The sequence below is a fragment of the Manacus candei genome, unplaced genomic scaffold, assembly GCF_025592945.1.
Source record: "Manacus candei isolate 608988 ecotype Guabito, Panama unplaced genomic scaffold, ASM2559294v1 h1tg000046l, whole genome shotgun sequence".
Classification (NCBI taxonomy): domain Eukaryota; kingdom Metazoa; phylum Chordata; class Aves; order Passeriformes; family Pipridae; genus Manacus; species Manacus candei.
In genome coordinates this window covers 4,970,301-4,992,597 of record NW_026138094.1, presented here as the reverse complement: position 1 = coordinate 4,992,597, position 22,297 = coordinate 4,970,301, and the positions used below count along the sequence as shown (strand labels likewise).

The 22,297-nt window shown below is 36.4% G+C and overlaps 1 protein-coding gene across 4 annotated transcripts in view; it reads left to right on the top strand.

Annotated features, from left to right (window-relative positions):
- The window catches only part of DMXL2 (Dmx like 2), a 48,143-nt gene extending 25,858 nt beyond the window's left edge, over positions 1 to 22,285 (top strand). Inside the window, exons 21-44 of one of the 4 annotated variants that reach the window (XM_051797134.1) lie at positions 1,284 to 1,381; positions 1,544 to 1,709; positions 2,677 to 2,941; positions 3,561 to 4,651; positions 5,792 to 5,983; positions 7,578 to 7,654; positions 7,932 to 8,059; positions 8,770 to 9,018; positions 10,636 to 10,817; positions 11,176 to 11,306; positions 11,791 to 11,876; positions 12,119 to 12,320; positions 13,039 to 13,156; positions 13,959 to 14,021; positions 14,415 to 14,501; positions 14,582 to 14,703; positions 15,363 to 15,501; positions 15,884 to 15,944; positions 16,026 to 16,153; positions 17,277 to 17,354; positions 17,961 to 18,052; positions 18,637 to 18,689; positions 19,436 to 19,653; positions 20,768 to 22,285. In XM_051797134.1, the coding sequence (XP_051653094.1) occupies positions 1,284 to 1,381; positions 1,544 to 1,709; positions 2,677 to 2,941; positions 3,561 to 4,651; positions 5,792 to 5,983; positions 7,578 to 7,654; positions 7,932 to 8,059; positions 8,770 to 9,018; positions 10,636 to 10,817; positions 11,176 to 11,306; positions 11,791 to 11,876; positions 12,119 to 12,320; positions 13,039 to 13,156; positions 13,959 to 14,021; positions 14,415 to 14,501; positions 14,582 to 14,703; positions 15,363 to 15,501; positions 15,884 to 15,944; positions 16,026 to 16,153; positions 17,277 to 17,354; positions 17,961 to 18,052; positions 18,637 to 18,689; positions 19,436 to 19,653; positions 20,768 to 20,977 (4,236 nt within the window). In that variant the 3' untranslated portion in view covers positions 20,978 to 22,285. Of the gene's footprint in view, positions 1 to 1,283; positions 1,382 to 1,543; positions 1,710 to 2,676; positions 2,942 to 3,560; positions 4,652 to 5,791; positions 5,984 to 7,577; positions 7,655 to 7,928; positions 8,060 to 8,769; positions 9,019 to 10,635; positions 10,818 to 11,175; positions 11,307 to 11,790; positions 11,877 to 12,118; positions 12,321 to 13,038; positions 13,157 to 13,958; positions 14,022 to 14,414; positions 14,502 to 14,581; positions 14,704 to 15,362; positions 15,502 to 15,883; positions 15,945 to 16,025; positions 16,154 to 17,276; positions 17,355 to 17,960; positions 18,053 to 18,636; positions 18,690 to 19,435; positions 19,654 to 20,767 lie in introns of all 4 variants that reach the window. The other 3 variants (XM_051797132.1, XM_051797136.1, XM_051797135.1) reach the window with 3 other exon arrangements.
- The last annotated feature ends 12 nt before the right edge of the window (positions 22,286 to 22,297 follow it).

Genomic DNA, 22,297 nt, shown 5'->3' with positions numbered 1-22,297 from the left:
TTAGTTGTGCCTTCACAGGTGTGCATGGTGAGTTGTGTAAGCAGGTTCCTTTGTACTCCAGCCCAGCAGGAGACTACATAATTAGTTTTTCTATGCCAGCTGATGTTGGCAGTCCTGCCTTACAAATGTCATTATTCAGTAGTAAGATAAAATTCAACTGATCTTGGGAAAAGCCATTTTTGAAACGCCTAAATTCTCTCCCCCACATATTTTATAGTATGTTAAAGATCATATTAGGTACTCTGTTTCAAGAAAAATCTTGCTTTCAGGTATGAGACAGTCTACAGATTTAAACAGGTAATAATGCTTTCAGTTCAGCAGTAGGTTTTCTATGAGAAATGTATCTATCTAAAAATATTAGTCAATAAAAACCTATATAAAGGATTTTTTTGCAAGTGTTGTATTGTTTATAATGAAGTCCTATAGAACATAAAATAACTGAACTGCAAATAAATACAGATTTTACTCTTCTGAAGAGTTACAAAATTACTGGGTTTTGGCAATATATACCTATATTATGTAAAACCAAAATAACACTAAATCTCATTTGTGTGCAGAGTTTTCTTGTGAGAGGTCTAAAATGGATAAAGTGTAATGTATTTTCGAAATAATAGCTAAAACCACCTCCCACAGCTACCAACAAAGTTGAAATCTCATTAAATAATACAAATTTCAGCTTTCTTATAACTTGATGTTTGATGGATTTGTACAGTTACTACATTTGCTTTGAATTACAGCAAGAAATGCAATCTTTAAAATATCTGTGGAACACTACTTACTACTCTATTAAATTTGCAAGTTCATCTAATGAAAAAAATACATTTTTTTAAGTTACAGGAAATCAAAGAATCCAGGAGCAAAACAATTATCCTAGTACTCCAAATCAAATGCAATTACATCTGATTCCTGTATAAAACCCAAACTGTTCTTTAAGCTAATACTGTTATTAGCTTAAGTATTTTTAAATAATGCCTTGCCAGATGAATTTCACCTAATAGTATTAGTTACTGTAACACTTTTGAAGAAAATATTTTTATTTGCACATTCATATCCCACTATTGCTCTCTGCAATAGTGCTGGTTTTCTGACTCTTAAAAGTATTTACAGTAGAGAGCTCTGTTACATGTGAGTAAAACATTCTCACAGAAGTTACTTTGTTGGTTTGTAGAGATAATGCAGTCACTAAACCATCCTCCCTGTTAAACAGCTAAAGAACACGAGTTATGTAGGTAAAGGCAACCTTTTGTATTTCCATTAGTAATAGTAGGCTTTGTTTACTACAGGTTGCAAAAGCTTCATTCCAGAGGAACAATGATGCCTTAGATGCTGCACTTTTTTACCTTGCTATGAAGAAAAAGGCAGTGGTGTGGGGTCTGTTCAGGTGAGTTCTGCTAACTGTAAGTTTGGTAAAATCTTAATGGAACCAGGAATGCAAAGCAGAATTCATTCAAGATTAGAGTTTAATTTCAAGTAATGTTGCTCAAGTGATAGTATGCTAAGGTTACGTAATAAATAGCTGTATACATTGCATTTCTCTATGCAGGTCCCAGCATGATGAAAAGATGACTGCCTTTTTCAGCCACAACTTCAATGAAGATCGATGGCGTAAAGCTGCTTTAAAAAATGCTTTTGCTTTGTTGGGAAAACAACGTTTTGAGCAGTCAGCTGCATTTTTCTTGCTGGCAGGTTCACTAAAAGATGCTATAGAGGTATCTGCTTTTGAGAAATTAAGTTTCAATTTCTAATTTGACCTGTGTAGCTACATCCTTGCACGCTGTTCTCTGATGAAGTTTTCACAAATTGCAGCAGCACAAAATGGGATGGTATGTCCACACAGGAGCCCCTTGTGCCCTGCAGACATACCATTTACCTCCACACTACTGTGAAAAGTGTCATGGAAGCCGATCTGAAGGCCGGAATAATTGTTCAGATACATCAGTGCTCAGTGGAAGCACTCTTGGGAATACTAGTAGTGACCTTTCTGGCAAAACTCAGTTTGATCAACACAGTTAAACTGTGGCAGTGTGTTCAGCCTCCAGCTATTCTGCATGACCTATTGATACTACATTGAGTAGAAAAAGAAGTCAAGAGTTCTCTTGAAGCAGCCCAGGGATCCCTTTTCAGTGCAGCTGTGATGTTCTTGTCGCGTGGGAGGTGGGAGCTGTAACCAGGATCATAAGCTAAGCAGTACCTCTCAGGAGAGTATGGCAATTAGAGAATCTTTAGTTATCCTGCCTATTTCTATGCAGTATGTTTGTTTTCACTGGAGAATGTATTTTCCTCTGAGATGTAATTCTGCACACAAGACAGTGTGAAAAATATCTTACCAGTGATGTAATAACATTAAAGTTGGAGGGTACAATTATAATAGTAGATAGAATAAAAATAGACATTTTTACTTCTGCCATATTAATTTTTTACATGCTGATGTACCACTACACCTGTCACAATTCCTGAAATAGGGAAAAGTACACCTCTTTCCAAACAGAAGAAAATATCTTACTTGGATATAGAGTACTTGTCACATTTTTGACCCAAAGATTAATTTATACTTTAAAGAACAGATATGATGAGAAAAAAAAAAAATCTGTCTTGTAAACATATATTGCTATTCACTTTATTTTATAAAACAACCTTTTCCTCATAAAACAACTTTTTCCCTACTGCTTATCATAGGTGTGCCTTGAGAAAATGGAAGACATCCAGCTGGCTATGGTCATTGCTCGTCTGTATGAATCAGAGTTTGAAACCTCTGTCACATACACCTCCATCCTTTATGAAAAGATTTTGGGTTGCCAGAAGGATGGAACCGGGTTTAGTTGTACTAAACTGCATCCTGATCCGTTTCTGAGAAGCATTGCATACTGGATAATGAAAGATTACACACGAGCCCTGGATACATTATTGGAACAAACACCTAAAGATGATGATGAAAACCCAGGTAAGGAATAACATTAGTGTGTTGGGACAAACTTTTTAAGAGGAGAAGGAGAAATACTAAAGAAAAATATAAAAATCTTTTTCCAATTTTTTTCTGAGGATTCTCTCCAACCCTCTAACACCAGACTTGGTTCCTGGTGTCAGCTAAGCTCGGGAGGGCTGTCTTTGTTTCATACTTCCTTACAATACTTCTCTAGTACTGAATGCTGGCTGGTCTTTATTCCAGTGGACTTAAATTCTCGTTCTTGCTTCTAGGAATTAGCAGTATTCTAGCAGGATTTCCTATCTCATGTCTTCAAGATTAATGTTTAAATGATAGGTTTCATATTTTCTTGGGGAAATCTCTATTTGGCTGATAATCTCAGCTGTGTTTAGGCTTAGTGAATGCAATATAACAGTGAGACAAATGAGAGAATTTAGTATCTTTCTACTCATTCAGCTCATACCCTTAATCTTTTTGTGGGGAGTAAGTAATTCTTTCATTTTGTTTTGGTAACTAGACCCAAAGCTGTCTATGTTCTTGTGTTTTGGCAAATGTCTAATGCAGGAAATACTGCAAAACAGAATAATACCATTTTAAAGCCATTTTCAAAAGGTGTCTTATCTGTTTAATTCCTTAGTTATCGTCAAATCATGCAACCCTATGGTATTCAGTTTTTACAATTATCTTCGGACCCACCCTTTGCTCATCAGAAGATATTTCAGCTCCCCAGAAGGAACCTTGGCCACCTTAGGTCTAACAACTGAGAAAAGCTTTGTGGATAAAATTAATCTTATAGAAAGAAAATTATTCTTCACTACTGCAAATGCTCATTTCAAAGTGGGCTGCCCTGTGCTAGCTCTTGAAGTTCTTTCCAAAATTCCAAAAGTAAGAAAAAAGTCTACTGTAGATGCAGAAAAAGATTCATCCGGTCCTCCTATACAGGATGGTGTTTCAGATTCCAAAGCCCTACAGGATGGTGCTGGTATTGGTGATATAGACTGGTCAAAGCCCATTTCAACTTCCTTTGCTTTGGATAATACTGCTGAATCTTCAGCACAATTTGACTGGAGTCAACCAGCAGTAAAATTTGATGATGAGCCCCTTACTCTTGATTGGGGTGAAGACAAAAATGGGTCAGATGAAGAGGACAAGGATGTTGGTTTAATGATGAAAAAATCCGATTCTAAGAGTGGAGAAGATGAGAGAACCCCAGACACAAGCATGGCACAAACACCACGTGGGGAGGTTTCTGATGCAGGAGACACTGAGGTTGATGTTATTGCTGAACAATTGAAGTTCAGAGCCTGTTTGAAGATCCTTATGACTGAGCTGAGGACTTTGGCTACAGGTTACGAAGTGGACGGAGGAAAGCTCAGGTTTCAGCTGTACAACTGGCTGGAAAAAGAGATTGCTGCTATGCATGAAATATGCAACCATGATGCAGGGGACAAAGACTATTGTAAAACCTATACCAAAGTAAATGGGGATCTACTTGACCACGAAGATATTATGGATAAGCCAGATATTGGTTCCTATGAACGGCACCAGATAGAGAGACGGAGGTTACAGGCAAAACGAGAACATGCTGAAAGAAGGAAGTGGTGGCTGCAGAAGAACCAAGCTCTGCTGAGAGTTTTTCTAAGTTACTGTAGTCTTCATGGGGCACAAGGTGGAGGCTTAGCATCTGTAAGAATGGAGCTGAAGTTCTTGCTGCAAGAGTCACAGCAGGTAAAACGAATTCAACTAATTTCTATTCATGAATGTGAACAGTTCCAGACTGTCAGTTATGTCAAATGCCTGAGTTTGTGCCTAGATAGATGCTGCTTGTGTTCTGCAAGCCTAATGATCAAGGTCATTTTAATGTTCTCGGAGAAAGAACTTTGTATCTAAGTGTGCTGCTGTTCCACATCCTGATTACTTGGTTCTTAAGAACCTGTTAGGTGACACTGAGGATCAGGCTACTTATGATTGTGGAATATAAAAGTTGCTGTTTATATTATAGTTGCAGCATTATATCTGTGTTACAATGGCATCATTTTGGTCACAGTATTCTAGGTACCTATATAATAAATCAAATTCACACTTACTGAAATACAATAAAATCTCATTCCCTACACCTCTGCAAATCATCCAAGGATGCTACAAGAAATGGGGTTTTAGCTGCAAAGTTCAACAAATAATATAAAGTCAGACAGGGTACTATATTATGGCATTTTCTACATTTATTTCATACAAAAAGAGATATTTTATAGCAAATTTTAATGACTAACCTGAGCTACAGCAGATAATCTGATACTGGGCAAGTAATTTAACATGCTCTAATGCTAGATTTCTCGTATTTCAAATAGAAGCAATAGACAGCTGCTTTGGTGGTACTTGGCTTAGCATTTTAGTATTTTTTAGTACATTCTTAGTACTTTTAAGAATAAAAAAAAGTTCTGTTCATTTCCCCTTGAGAAACTCAGATGAGTGCAAATTTGACTTTGTTACTAAACTCAGATCAGTGAGTATCATGTCAATTTATGCTAATGCAAGTACAGTTTTAGTTAATAGCCCTTAATAGACAATCTCAACACTTCCTCATGAACTACATGAAAGTACTCTTCCTGCACTTAATCAAAAAGCAAACATGGCTATCAGGTCTGAACCTTGTTATTATAGTAAATAAGAACTTACTTTTGACAGTAAAATTCCATCTGTACTGAGTGGACAGCAGTGGAAGAGGACAAATAACCTGGGAAATATATTTAAGATGTAAAATTATGTAAATAAATAAATTACATAAATAAAATATGTAAAATTATATCTATTTCTAAACTTGTTTTTCTCAAAGCAATAATTTTAAATGCAGTCTTTTCTCTTAAACAGGAAACTACTGTGAAACAACTTCAGTCTCCACTTCCACTACCCACAACACTACCCCTGCTTTCTGCAAGCATAGCATCCACAAAAACTGTGATAGCTAATCCTGTGCTGTATTTAAACAACCACATTCATGATATTCTTTACACTATCGTGCAGATGAAATCACCACCACATCCTAATGTTGAAGATGTCAAGGTAATGAAAAGCTTTCAGGAGATGCTGAATGAGTTTTTTTATAAAATGGGGAGTGAGCATGTGAAAAATAAAATGTAGTGTTTATTTTTCAGCACTTACCTTTTTACAATACTGACCTTCTCCTTTAAGTCTGGTGAAGTGAACATGCTGGTTAACTAATTGCTTTCTGACATCTTTTTGGGTCTAGTTAGTTCCCTTTCATCCAAATTCTGGTTTTTCTCAGGAAACTATTCCAAATTTGAATGTTCACTGAAACACAAATTCTTGGCTCTTAAAACAGCATGATCATGGAAGTTAACTAATTATTCTCATTCTGATCGAATCCTGTAGGGAGACTAATGAAAGTAGAGATGAGACTGTAAGTTATATTATAGTATTCTATTAATATAGATACTATAAACCTTACTGTAGTGCAGATTTCCCCAACTGTACAAGGGTTTTTTACAGAACTGTGGTGAAATACTTTATCTAACTGTGTACTTAGGGATGAATAAATTCTATTCAAATTCAGTAAATACAGGAGGGGAAAAAACCAAAGAGCATGAGACTAGGACACAGTTAATTAGCAAGAACCTAAATCATTATTTTGTATATTTAATGAACATGACTACCAATCTAAATTAATTTGACTAAATGAAAGTAAGGAAAAACAGGAAAGTAAATGGGATGTCCCACTGCAAGGCAGTTAAGTTCTAAAACTGTAACCCAAGCTCATTTACATCTCATTTTCTCTCTTACATCTTGACTTCTTCTCCATTCTGCATTATGTTACAGCAAGCATCTTTCTTACTCTAAAAACTCATAAATTCTTAAAAGAGAATTCAGAAAGAAGAGCTGACACTTCCTAACTGCAAGACAGCCATTTAAATAATTCATAGTTTTAATCTAGGACCTAATATTTGATTAAATGGAAAGATAGTAGGAAAGATAGGAACAAACAGAGGGTGAGTTTAAAAAAGTTTACTTTTTTAACAGTTTGACAGTACCATTTTCTTCACACTGTGGATTTCATTGAGCTTTCCAAGAAATCCTTGCATTTCTTCTGTTTAAGAACTGGACTGTTTCTGTTGCATTGTGAGGCAAAAATGGAGTTATTCTTGTTACTCCTGGAGACTTACGGAAATTTATAAGCACATAACTGAGGTAAAAAAGAGATTTTAGATAAAATAATTATATAATGACTACACAAATTTTTGTATTTTATGCATATTGAGCAACTATTACTACATTGAACTGCAATGTTATATAGTACAGCTTCCAGGAACCATTCCATCAAATTCATTATCATAAGAGGACATACTTAATCACTCCTTCAGTGTGCTCATTTACTGCGGCTGTTCTGTATTATAATCAAGTTAATTATCTTGACATAATACTAGAAGGTTGTGACTGCCATCAAATTATCTCGAACAAACAGTTGTGATTTTCTTAGCACTACACTGTAAACTTAAAGTAATGTTCAGTTACTATTTGTTGCACTTGGTTTAAAACTAGGACAGCCCTGCAGAACACATTTCCAATGTTCTTTAAAAAGAATTGTAGTTTGATCACATTTTATATAAAACATGTAGCTTATTGGTTCTTTTTATTTTAGGTGTACACACTTCATTCTTTAGCAGCTTCACTTTCTGCATCCATTTATCAAGCACTATGTGACAGCCACAGCTACAGGTAAAGAGGGAAATTTTCTTACAGTCCTACCTTTGGAGTATACTTTATAAATCCTAAATGGAAATTCTTCCTGCATGTGTCTAAAAAAGGGATTAAATGTTTGTGTGTGGATATACTTACACAGTTTACACACTGCTAGCTTTGATACCCACGATCAGTTTTACACAAATAACACCAGCCATTCAGGTTTTGTCAATAAACAATAGGAAAACCTGATGTCACTGTCACTTGGGACACTCACTTTCTCATCAGAAAAAAATGCATTTGTGTTTAGCAGTCAAGCAGAAGCCAATCAGTTTACTGGGATGGTTTACCAAGGACTGCTTTTGAGTGATCGACGCAGGCTGAGGACAGAAAGTATCGAAGAGCATGCAACTCCAAACTCATCTCCTGCTCAGTGGCCTGGTGAGACAAATATAAGGTTATTTTTAGCACCACTGGACCAGCTCCACATTTCAAAATTACTTCACTGTCCTGTAATATGATGTTTCTGATTTAGTTCTCAAATTAATGACAACCTTTAACTTTTTCACGTATCAAAACTAATTAAAATAAATTTTCTATATGGCAGACATCTTGCTTGAAGAAGAAACTGTGATCTTCAGGATAAAATCAATGATCATTTGTCATTCTAAAATGTTTTCCTCCAGCCTGCCTAACCCTCTAGCAAAGCTATTTCTGTTAGCTGTCTCTGCAGTACTGTCTTAAATATATGCTGTAGCTGGTATAGCTATCAGAATAGCTAATTCCAATGTATGAACATAAATTTAGTTTTTTAAGGTGAACTGTAGAAACAGTGCAGGAATTTCATAGGTATGCTGAGCTGCCCATAGTATTGGCAGAGAAGTTCAATGCAGAAGTCCCAGACCCAAGAAGACTTTTTGTCATTTTGATCTTTATTATTTAAAAAAAACTATTAGCATATAATGTATTAGTATGTGTGTATATATATATATATGTATATACTAAGTATATTTTAGTATGTTTTGTCTGAATAAAAGCATCATGTATCAGTGGATATTTACCATAAAATGTAGAGGTGAAACACTTCCTTTTTCCCCCATTTGTCCTCCTACTCATTTAACGCAGAATTTTTCCTCTTTTTCTCTTTGCAGGCGTGAGTTCGCTTATCAATCTGTTAAGTTCAGCTCAGGATGAAGATCAGCCAAAGCTCAACATCCTCCTTTGTGAAGCTGTGGTAGCTGTCTACCTGAGCCTCCTCATCCACGCCCTTGCAACCAATTCCTGCAATGAGTTGTTCCGACTGGCCGCCCACCCTTTGAACAGTCGCATGTGGGCGGCTGTTTTTGGCGGGGGAGTGAAGCTTCTTGTCAAACCTCGAAGGCAGTCAGAAAATATTCCAGGTACATCCTTCTCTGAAGGTCATACTAATGATTTGCATTTTATACCTTTTAGTAGCCTGGTAGGAAAGGTTTCTTTCCTTTTAAAGACCAAAACCAAGCAAGCAGGATTTAAGAATGTACTGGCAAGAAAACTGTTACATTAACCAAAAAGCAGAAAGAAATATTAGCCTTGCAGTTGTCATTTGTAATGGCACCCAGCACATTTTAAATTTGCCATAAAAACTGCACAGTTGTTATATTACTAATATTACTATTAAATGCTTACTTATAACCTTTTCAGGACATTCAGCCATGATTTTTAGTGAAAAACAGACTATATAAATCAGTGTTAATACCTCTGGGGTTTTGTTTGTGAGATGAGTGTTACTGTTTAATGACTGCAGTAAGTTGGAAACAGTATTTCTGAAACCAGTTTCTATAGCAAGGTAGGATTTCACCTAGCACAAACCACAGAGGAGAAATATCAACTTCATCTGTCAGAAAAACAGGTTATGCATATGTAAGCTCCAGCTAACCCCAGGATTTTTACAAAGACAGATGAGCAAGTCTTAATATACTGCTTGAGGAAAAGCAAAAGTGGAGATTGAATTCAGGCTCTGAAGACAAAGAAAAATACAACCATTTGTCATAGGACTTCGCACTGCAGCAATACTGCAAATCATGTCACATAAACTTTCATATCAACAATAGGCTTGAAAGTTATGCAAAAATTAGACATTCCGTATCCAAGATATAAACCCAAATAGTAATAAGGCATTGCACCATTATAAGTATGCACAACAGGTTTTTGTCATTCATGGAATAACTTGAACTCATTTAGGGCAGTTATTTTCACAAGGTGTTAATATGAATAAGTTATATAAGTTGTGTTTATTTGAGATGTATTCTGTTTTCCTTTAACCTACAAGCTGCTACAGCTTCTGATGTTTCAGAGGATGGTAACGAAGGTTTGTAAAGACTTGCAGTGTAGATGAGTGTTGGTAGTGGCTTTTTGGAAAAAAAAAAAAAGTTTTTAAGTATCTAGTTCCCTTGTAATAAAGTAAGTGTGATCTTCAATGTTGCCTGGCCAATAAGACTTCGAAGAACAAATTCCACAGTAAAATTTTGATAAGTGTTATGGCAGTTTAAGTCATAACACTTTAAAACAGACTTCAGGTGTCAAAAAGCTTGTCTCTATTCAAATTTTCTTCTCTATCCTAGGAATTCCTTGCCTTATATTTTGATAACTACTGCTAGTAGTGCAGCTTACTGTTTAGTGATATTTTATATATTGCTTTCTTTCTCAATAAAATTTCTGAGTTTCTTAATTTCTTTCTTGAGAAATTTTTAGATAAAAGATTTTTTCTTAAAAGGTACATCTCCTGAGAACTTAATCCAGTATATAAATGTAAAATAAAATGTACTTCTCATAACATGTCCAGTGTCTAAATGCCACAGTTATTGAATTTATCGTAAGTGAACTTTTTTATGATCACACTTACTTTATTTAGGCTGCCTTTGATTCTGAGTCAGTAGAAATTAGTACCAATAACAGTGGTGTTAGTTGCTTCAGTTACAAAATACAGCCATTTTAAAGATGCAATATTAATATCAGCTTTTTTAATGACCTGAATTTAGCACCTCCTCTTCCATCCGAAGAAATGGATAAACATCGCCGCCGGTTTAATATGAGAATGCTGGTGCCAGGAAGACCAGTGAAAGATAGCAATGTACCACCTCCTGTACCTGCAGAAAGACCCTCTTACAAAGAAAAGTTTATTCCTCCAGAACTCAGCATGTGGGACTATTTTATGGCAAAGGTAATTTAAAATGGAAAACGAAAGTTACAGTTCGTAGCAGGATATTACTTCCATTAAGTTTTAAAGGATAAAAATAATGTGAAAATTCTGAGTGCTCTTTCTTGTAAGATGCAGAATATTATCTTGTTAATAAAAGATGAAGAGCCTACAAGTCTATTACTTCACCTTCAAAATGTGTCTCTTGTCAATAGTACAGATTAACACTTTTCCCTTTGCTATTTGCTTATAGTATAGGGAAATTTATTTATAGGTTAAATTGCTGTCATTTAAACTCAATGACAGTGATAATTGAAATAAGAGTTGAATATTAAGAAATCAGAAAATAGCTTTCATAGCAGACTTTTACTTTGCATTGCAGCCATTTCTTCCTTTATCAGACAGTGGTGTTATATATGATTCTGATGAAAGCATTCACAGTGATGAGGAGGAGGATGACGCTTTCCTCTCTGATGTACAGATCCAGGAACACACAGATGCCAATTCTTACAGGTTAGCAGAAATTGTCAGTGTTTTAGAACAATTATGTCATGTGCTTATCTTTGCTTCCAAAGCTAAAAAAAAAATACAGGTCTTCAGCACCATCCAGTTTTAAGTCAAATAACTTTAGTACTGTGGATAGATTTATCTGTGGCAATAGGATTTCTGAAGTGACAGATTCTCATCACAGTTTCCCATTTGCTTGCCAAAAAAAGAGATTGGGAAGTCAAAGCTGTGTGGTTTGCGGTTTTTTGGGGAAGGGAAAACAAATAAGAATCCCCTATCTTCATTTTTAAGACACAAAGAGCATAAGGTACCCCAATGCCAGCTCCAAAACAATGTTTTAGGCTACTGATTCAAGCATGTAGGTTTTGAACGAGGTGTAGATTAAATATAACACATCTACACTGTTACTCTAACCCTGATTGAAGAAAAATATTCTGTAGATAGCTCTTAATGTTATTTTAACATAACTAAATCTATTCTTTTCATACAGCTGGGCTCTTTTACATCTGACAATGGTAAAATTAGTTCTGCACAACATTAAGAATTTCTTTCCCATTGCTGGTCTGGAATTCACTGGTATGTTAAATCCTGCTTTACATTTTATTTTTCTGTATATGTGGCTCTGTAAGACTTTGCTTTTTAATTTTAATTTTAAAATTTAAATAACTAAATACCTTATATTTTACAATAGCCAACACATACATTTCCTTTCAGGTTTATTTTTTTGGATGGCTGTATTATTCTGGGGTTTTTATACACACCATAACTTAGATTATTTTTTGTCTCTTAAGCCTTAATTGAGTAATATTTCTGTTTAGATCTGCCTGTAACATCACCATTGGGCATTGCTGTAATAAAAAATTTGGAACACTGGGAACAGATTCTTCAAGACAGAATGGACCAATTTGAAGGCCCACCACCAAACTACATCAATACTTACCCCAGTGACCTTGGTGTGGGTGCAGGACCAGCTATTCTCCGCAACAAAGCAATGATTGAACCTGAAAACACACCGTTCAAGTAAGTATTCTTTTCTTAGCAAAGACACCTTCTCTGATCACAGAAATTCTAAAGAGTATTTCCTACTAATGTTAAACATGGCAGCCAGGAGGGCCAACTGTGTCCTGGAGGCCATCAGGCACAGCATCACCGGGCAGAGAGGGGATTGTCCCACTCTGCTCTGCACTGGGGTGGCCTCACCTGGAATATTGGGGCAGTTTTGGGTGTCACAGTATAGAAAGGATATAAAGCTGTTAGAGAGTGTCCAAAGGAGGGCAACGAGGATGCTGAAGGGCCTTGAGGGGAAGCCATATGAGGAGTGGCTGAGGGCACTTGGTCTGTTCATCCTGGAGAAGAGGAGACTGAGGGGAGACCTCATTGCTGTTACAACTTCCTCGTGAGGGGAAGAGGAGGGGCAGGCACTGATTTCTTCTCTGTGGTGACCAGAGGCAGGACCCGACGGAACGGCATGAAGCTGAGTCAGGGAAGGCTTAGGTTGGGTATCAGGAAAAGTTTCTTCACCCAAAGGGTGTTTTGGTGCTGGAACAGGTGCTCCGGGGCAGTGGTCACAGCACCAGACCTGTCTGAGTTCAAGAAGTGTTTGGACAATGCTCTCAGGCACACAGTGTGACTCTTGGGGCTGTCCTGTGCAGGGCCAGGAGTTAGACTTCGATGATCCTGATGGGTCCCTTCCAACTTAGCATATTCTCTGTTTCTTTCCTCCTTCTGTTTTATCCAGATCAAAGGATTACTCAGCTCTTCCAGCAAAAAGGCTCTGGCATTTTCTTGTGAAGCAAGAACTTCTTCAGGAGACTTTTATAAGATATATATTCACAAAGAAAAGAAAGCAGAGTGAGGTAAACAAAGGATGTAACTTTTTTTTAAAAGAAACTTCAATTATAACTGTTCCTCAGTCTCCCCAGTATTAATTTTATTTTTTCTTTCCATTTTTCGTTAACATTTCAGTTTCCCTTCTTTCATTTAAAAGTGTTTGGATTTTTTTTCAAAATCAACATGACTGCCATGTTGTTGATTGGAATATCAACTGAACAGAATATGTTTAGACAAGACATAGCTCACCTTTGTATATCTGAATACTGTCCTAATAAACAGAACATTTGTGATAATGGTAATAAGCAAATGAATTTGAATATTCATGTAATATTTTTTTGGTGTGTCATACAGGAAAAGAAATTTAAATGCTCTATTAATTTGTGTATATGTATATATGCATGAGTAATATATACATATAAGAGTAATATTATATAGTAATATATAATATGGGGCTTTACAAATTGTACCAGTTACAGCTGCTGTAAGTTCTAACTGAAAACTTAAACCATCACATAACTATCATGGGAAATAAGTATATGATGTAGTATCTTTAAGAATTCCTGTAAGTATGGAGTTTGTGTGTGTATTACTCCTCCATTTATTTACTATATCATACATCTTGTGTTCATCTAGGAGGCATTACATTTTAAGTGAGTTTGTTTAGATTCCTGTCTTAGTTTCTGTGCCTTTTATAAAAAGTTAAAAATACATTTGTCATCATTTACTGACAGAGTGGCCTTTAAAATCTAGTTTGGAATGTTTCATTCTTTTTTTATATTTGTTTGTGCATGTGTTTTGTGTTTGTGACTGTGTGATGTTATGTAGTCTGTAGAAGATCGTGTGGAGCAGGTCAAACAAAACTGCGTAGCAGAAGATCACAAAAACAAGGTAGTATCCCTTCTCCCAAACCTCTGGCACATTCTTAAAAGTTCTGTGGAACTGGCTTTCTTTCTCTAATGTGACTAACAGAAGCTGTATGTTCTGTGTAGTCTGTGTGGCAGGCTTTTAATCACTGAACTAACTTCAGATGTCCTGATAATTGGGATGAGTGAACACCTCGTAAATAGTGTTGCACACACAACTTCTGTTTCTTACGCTCAAACACAACTTTTGGCTTCTAGAACACCAAAGAGTATGAGAAGTCTAAAGTTTAGCTTCCGAAACAATGCTGAGGCCACTGAACTTTTCTTGCATGAATTTTGTATAGATTTTTGCGCTCTGAATGTACCGCTACAAAATGGATTTTCGTACTAACTGAAGTTGTTTATAAATGTTTTGTAGGTTGAAGCAGATCTTGGCTACCCTGGAGGAAAAGCAAAAATCATTCACAAAGAATCAGATATGATAATGGCATTTGCAGTTAACAAGGTAAGCCTCAAGTACTACAAGAAGTGTAATAAAAAGATCCTAATTATAGTTAGTATAAATTTTGTATTTGTGCTGCATAGGCAAACAGCAATGAAATTGTTTTGGCATCTACACATGATGTTCAGGAACTTGATATTTCAGCTCTACTGGCTGCTCAGTCGTTTATATGGATTGGGGAAGAATATGACAGAGAATCTAAAAGGTAAGATTGTTTCTTTGTGGTTATATTAATAAGAGTATTGGTTTACTGTGAGGCTGAATATATAATACCTGTGTAGGCACAAATGGAGCCTACCAAAAAAGTTATTTATTCTTCTTCAGTAAGTTTCAGGTTGCTTTACAAATGGGTGAGGGAATGCAAGAGAATAATTAGTGTCTTTAGGCATGTTTGCACTGCACAGTGAAGTCAAATTCCATGGTGCATAAGCTAATAAAGGAATACCTTAGAAACACTGTAGTTCTTTTGCATCATTTCAGTGTGGAGGGTAGTTGTGGTAGCTGATGCTGGCTGTATAATACAACAGCCTGGATTACTGCCTGCTCCATTACTGTGCTGAGATCTGTGAGCACTCCTCTGTACCACATTCCCTTGCACGCTGCACACACAGGTCAGGAATAGTACAACAATATTCTTCTCAAGAGAGCTTATATCTTTATATTAGGATCATCTCTTGAGATTAAAAATGAATAGCTTTGGAGCATTTGGAAGGAATTTGTACTATATAAGTGGAGGAATTATCAATTTATAGTCTTATTATAATCACTTCTCTACCCACTGCCCTTAGGCTCTTGACAAATAAGCAAAGAGCATTAGAAGCAAAGAAACATTGTTTAAAGCAGAACATTGCTGTTCTTTCACAGTTCTGATGACATTGACTTCCGTGGTTCCACCACAACACTCACTCAGTCAACTGCCCCGTCGTTTGGAGTGAGTCAGATACAACCATCTCCATCTATGCCATGGTTGGGCACTGGTCAAACCAGCACTGGAGCTGGTGTGGTAGGTACTTTTCTGTGCATTCAACTCAGGAGAGCATCACTTTTTTTGTGTGCTGTTTAGTAGAGAGACCTAGTGCATATTAGTCATCTTACTGTTAATTTAACGTTGGCATAAAAGGCCAATGGTGACCAATAACTGGCCAAAAATAAGGCCAAACTAAGCATTTTCTTGTATACTGTGGCACAGAATTATTGTGATACAGAAAACAATGATACATCATTTTTCTTTCTTATGGGAGCTTTGATGTAGGACCACGCAAATAACGTTAGCTTAACTTTTTTTAGCTGGGGGACACTCACCATGTAGTAGTATAAACAAAACTGAAGAGTGCATTTGTGTCTTTTTCCAAAATTATTCTGATTTTTCTTTGTTTTATATTAAGCTTATTAAAAGAAATCTGAATAACGTCAAGAGAATGGCTTCACATCCAGTCCACCAGTATTGTAAGTGAATCACGCTTACTAGTATGGAATAAACAACTTTCTACAAAATACTGTAGTATTAATAAACATCTTTCATCTTAGACCTTACAGGAGCACAGGATGGCAGTGTCCGAATGTTCGAATGGACAAGACCACAGCAGCTGGTTTGCTTCCGACAGGCTGGGAATGCCAGGGTTACCAGGATGTATTTCAATTCCCAGGGCAATAAGGTAAGTACAACGTTTAGGGGTTTTGGGGGGATGTTGGGTTTTTATTCATAAGGCAACATTTGATTGTGCTGTGACCTCTAAATCAGTTGTAACTGGTGGCATGCAGAACTGTTATGGTGTCCTCCAATGAGGACATGAGCAGTATCATTCATTTTGTCTGCATGTGGGAGCTTTGTAACAAACACTGACCCTTGTTCTCCTTTCTCTTCTGTCACTTCACACTGCTATCCCATATCCCATTTGCTGCATTTTCACACTGTTTATTCTCTCTGTTCTGAAATCTGTGTTCCCATGTGGTAACCTTTTTAAATTAAATATTTAAAAAAACTATTGGGCATCCTTATTTTACAGAAGCACACTTGTATCAGTAATAGAATTGTGGAATTGTTAAGGTTGGAAAAGACCTCAAAGATTGTCAAGTTGCATAAAATGTAATTTAAACTGATTTTAAAATTGTGTTTTGAGATATTACAGTCTTACCATCACATGGGAATCAATCTTAAGTCAGAAATTCAGATGTACTAGTTGTCGCCATGCTTCACACAAAGGTCACTCAGGTGGGACTCATGAAATCCAACTAAAAGGAGAAAATATAAAAAATAATTCTAAATATTTCTAAAATTATTGTGTAAAATACAGAATATGCTGTGTGGGATATACAGTATTAATATAACTCTGTCATTTTACCATTCATGATAGAGCCCAGTCCTTCCACAATTGTCCTCATCATGCTTTTATGGTATGTCATGCATTTTCCTTTTCTAAGCACTTTCAAGTAGAGCCATGGAGTAATGATGCCTCTGTAAGCCTTAGCATTTAACATTAGGATTTGAAAGATAAGCTTCCATGCTTACAAAGCCTTCATTTCCAGAAAAGAGTTGCATATGCAGGAGAGCATCAATCCTTAAATAATCATTAAACAATCAGCACTGAACTCACTTGGCTTCTACGCTATTTTTTTGTACCTGACCATCACTGTTGTTGATATTCCATTTACAGGTGAAGGTTTGGTGGTTTAGGTGTTTTTTTTCCTGAAGTTGGCAGTTTACTATTATTAATTATTATGAAGTAAACATCCAGTAACCAGTACATTATGATAATAAATGCAGTTCATTCCTTACAGTGTGGTGTTGCTGATGGTGAAGGTTTTCTAAGTATTTGGCAAGTAAACCAAACCACCTCAAATCCTAAGCCCTATCTGGTAAGTAAACAGAATTAATTTTTTTCTTATTACAGGGGAAAGGGAAGTCTCTGAGACTTCAGACTAAGAAGGCTAAGAGCATATGACTTTACTGAGACATTTTTTATTTTGCTGCTTTTTACTTGGCATACTTTGTCAAAACAACTGTAGAGTGCCAGTAGTACATCTTTGGAAAACTAATTGCACAATAACTGTAAGCTGCAGTGTAATTACAAATACTACTTCAGCATTACCCTTGATTAAATTAAAAATCAGAGCTACAGGTAATGACTTTACAACCCCAAAACTTAGTGGAAATACACTCTTCAATTCTTTTCACTGCTTCTTAACCGTCCATGAAAACCATGCTTAATTTGAAATTCAGGCTGTTGTCATACACTATATTGTGGATTTGCTAAAGGTCACTAATTTTAGTATCTTTTTATTTTATACTGGATTTTTCATCCATTGTTCCATTCTCTGAGGTTTCAAACTGTCAGTTTTGAGCTTTGTGTAAAAGACTGCTTGTGTTTTGCTATCACTGACATCAGAGTCATAGTAGTAACTTTTGATGCAAACAACATCTGATAAAATTGCACCTTTTTTGTTTGTTTTGTATTTTAATAGAGTTGGCAGTGCCACAGTAAAACCACAAGTGACTTTGCATTTATAACCTCTTCAAGCCTCGTTGCTACATCGGGACAATCCAATGATAACAGGTGTGTTTAAAGAAACAATGAGGAATTTCATCAAAACTACCTGTGCATCTCCATTAACGTGATAGCTCTTGGGCATTCATGTGACTGACATTCTAAGGCTCAGTGTTCTAAGCTTTGTTACAGCTTGAACTTGCTAGATGATTTCTTTGAACATCATTCTTTCAGTTACTTCCTTCTCAAAATTAATTTTTGTGAGGAGGGGTCAATAGTTAACCAGTTTTTTCAAGTTGTATTCCAAATGCAGTGTGATGTGATGCCGTTGCTGGAGGGACAAATATATTCAGCAAAGAGGACAATTCTTTTTGTCCAAAAAGAAAAACTTCTGTAATGTCTTGGTACAACCTGGGGTTGGTACACATCTTAAAGGTAGAACATATAGTTCCACTAAAAAGCATAAAAGAGCAGAGAAAGGAATTAAAAGTTCTTAGTTCTTTGCATATGTTCTACAATGACTGCAGAGTGTCAAGAGCTGCTTGTTCAGTTTTACTTTCTAGACTGACATTAAATGTGAACCTTTTCTGAGTCATGTCACCCCACGAATCACTTAGTAACAGGCCATAATGACTTTCTTTTCTCACCCTCAGAAATGTGTGCCTCTGGGACACTTTGGTTTCATCTGGTAACAGTCTTATCCATGGTAAGTACTGCAGTGAAAATTAAACCTCTGCTTCTTACTGACTAAGGAAATACAGTTTGTGAAAGTATTTAGTGCAAAGGAAAAAACCTTTACTGGGGAACAGGTCTAAGTATGTACTGCATAGGGAAGCATGAACCAGAACTGGTACTATACATTCTCTAGCATGATGTTAATCTCCTCTGTATAGAAAAGTCTTAGGTCATAGAATCATGCAAAGGTTTGGCTTGGAAAGGACCTTAAAAATCATCCCTTTCCAACCCCCCTACCATGAGCAGGGACACTTTCCACTAGACCAGGTTACTAAGCACCCAATCCATCCTGGCCTTGAACACTTCCAGAGATGGGAGAGTCCATAAGGTCATCCATAAAACTCCTTTTATGACAGTATTAATAAAGTCTAAAATATCTCGGTACAGTCCTGAAAACAAAACCTAACAGCAGACTAATTAAGGTTACATTATCAAACTCTTATGCTTTCACTTAAACTGGCACTTAATTAATGTATCTCAAATTATAAGTTCAGCTGTGTATCTGTATTCTAAAATAAATTAGACTGCATATCATATTTTCTTGTGCATTAGATCTAGATAGCTCTTACATCAGCTGATAAGGCAGTACCTATATGAAGGAATGTATCTGTAAAATTAAAAAATATTCAGATAAGAATTTATAGAAGAAATGCTTCTTAAGTGTGAAAGCTACTTACAGTTTCAAGTCTATTAAATTCTGACATCCTTCTTCTTCAGCCTTCACTTGTCATGACCACGGTGCCACAGTACTTCAGTATGCACCCAAGCATCAACTGCTAATTTCTGGAGGTAGGAAGGGATATATCTGCATCTTTGACATCAGGCAGAGGCAAATCCTTTTTACCTTCCAAGCCCACGAGTCAGCTGTTAAGGCCCTTGCCCTGGATCCTTCTGAGGACTATTTTGTCACAGGCTCAGCAGAAGGCAACATGAAGGTAAGGGATTGGAGAAGCTGGGTTCTATAGGAGAGGGTTGAGCTGAAGTAGTGTATATGTTGATCAGCATGTTGCAAATAGCCAGATAAATGCAGTAACAAAACAAAAACAAACCCAAAAAACCCAAAGCTACACTTGATATACAGGATGCTTGCCTTACATTTATAATATAAACTTAAATATACTAGTAGCCTTCTAAAGCAAGTAGGTTTTGTCCTCCTCTAAATATTAGTCTTTTTAAAGTTGTGAGACTGAATTTTAAGTGGATAAACAAAGTGCATGGTTCTGAAATCCTAGGTTTGTTTTTCCCTCTCTCTTAAAAATGTTCTGGTTTTGCCTTTGGACAATTCTTTGTAACACAGGGGGCGCTCAGCAGCTTCAACATTGTATAAAGTTTCTGTAACACCAAGTTGTATTTTTTCTCTTGATGCCCCAGACAACTACTAAGATGTCAGAGTAGTAAGAAACAAACATCAACATCAAAACAAAAAAAACTAACCAGAAATACAGTCCCTGTTTTAAAGGGCTCTTTTCACGAATACTAAAGGAAGGAAATACAAGAACATGATAAAGAGAAGGAGAAAAAGATTTCTTTCCTTTTAGCTGGGCTGCAAAGTGTTTAGTAGGTGCTTTCTGTGCCTCTGCACAGATTGTGGCCTGGCCTTGATGAGGGCTCCTGCTGCTTAGGATACAACACACAGCCATGCTTCCTATGACTCTGCATGCTTAATAATTGTGAAGCTTACTCCCTGCAGCATTCCTTAGCAGGAAAGCACTTCCAGCAGCTGGAAAGCTGTCCATAGACATCTTGGATGAAAATGCAACCTTATTTCTGCAGCTTTCATGGGGGGAAGCTGGGAGTAGGACTCTGATCAGGTGCCACAGGGCAGCTTCACCCTGCCCAGTGACCAGCTGGTCCATGCTAAGGTAGCCTTACACTGCATCAAGAGCCTCCCAAGAGTCTTGGACTTGTAGTGATTGTTGCTACTAGACAACAATAAATATCCTTTATCTTTGCTAAATAGCATTTAGAACAACCACGAATCTGAAACATTAGGGGGGAAAAATACAAATCCTTGAATTTTCATCTCCTTTTGTCATTCTTTTGATACAGGTGTGGAGACTGACTGGCTACAATTTAATTCACTCATTTAAAAATGAACACGCAAAGCAGTCCCTTTTCAGAAACATTGGTGCTGGTGTCACCCAGATTGAAACTGTGCAAGGCAACCGAATCTTCTCCTGTGGAGCAGATGGCACTCTGAAAATGAGGGTTCTTCCCAATGCTTTCAACGTACCTTCAGGCATTTTTGACATTCTGTAGCGTTATGTGAGCTAATCCTGGTTTTATATAATGTCCCTTTAAGTAGCTAAAAACACAGTGATATGCACTGTGGAAAGAAAACGTGTTTCCTTTCAAAGCAGTTACTGCAGCATTAAGTATTGTGGGGGAAAAGATATTTAAAAAAAAACCCAAACAACAAAAAAACCCAAGAAAACCAACGCTTTTACAATGGGTATATTTTGAATGTGCCCATAAGGATCTGTGGGGTGGAAATGCATGTACTATATTGTGAAAGCAAAGAATTCAACTCAGTACAGTTGGACAGAGAGGGGTTATACTTCAGTAACCCACAAGCTGCATTTAGTAAGTGTCTTGCAAAGATTCTGACAGTTGTCAGTCACTTAACAAGCACTGTGGCTCTACAAGTCAGTGAGCATTTCTGACATGATTCTGATTACTTTTATTCCAGTTTTTCTCACTAATTGAAGCATGTGTACAACTTCTCATTGTAAAATAGTTTAGTTTTAATTAAGGGTACTCAGTGTATTTGATTTTCACCAGAAAGTGTAATGGATGCAAATGCCGTGGAACATGTGCAATCAAGGACGTACTGTGAGAGATGTATCATTTTATGCTGAGATTTTTTTTTTCCAGTTAGTATTATTGCACAGCTGATACTGTAACTTGCACATCAGCATATTTTTAAATGCGATGGTTTTTAATTTTGCACACTATTTTCCTTTCTTTCTGAGAGCTATGTTTTCTATTGGACACCTGCCTTTACTTTAGGAATGTATTGTAAGCACTAAATGTTTGTAGTGAAGACATCCATCATTCTAGTCAGCTTTTAGTTTTTGAAGTCATTTGTCCAGAAAATACTTCATTAAATGAAGCTGTTAAGAGAATACCAATGGAACATATAATGCCACATTTCAGATGAATGTCAGGCTTTATGTGGCCAGCTAGTAAATAGTGGATAAAACTGGTAATTATTACCAGAGTATATTGTATAAACTATGCAGAGTTCAATATTGTTTGCTTGTAATATAACTAGCTACTGTTGTCAGATGTATTTTTCTGTTGTAAACAAAACCCATGTTCTTCAATGACTGGAACGGATGTCTGCGTATTTAAATGTTAACAAACTGTCTTATTCCTCCAATGAAAATTTTGATGTCTGTGCTGTATTGTAAGATATTCTAGAATAAAAAGCACCTTTCTCCAAAGGTGATTTTAAATTGCAGCCTATGAAGTATGAGAATTATGAGAAGAAAGAAGAGTAAGTGTCATTGTTTAGTTTTGCCTTTGTAAGTTAAATAAATTACTTTTATTTCATGGAACAGCCCATTCCAGAACTCT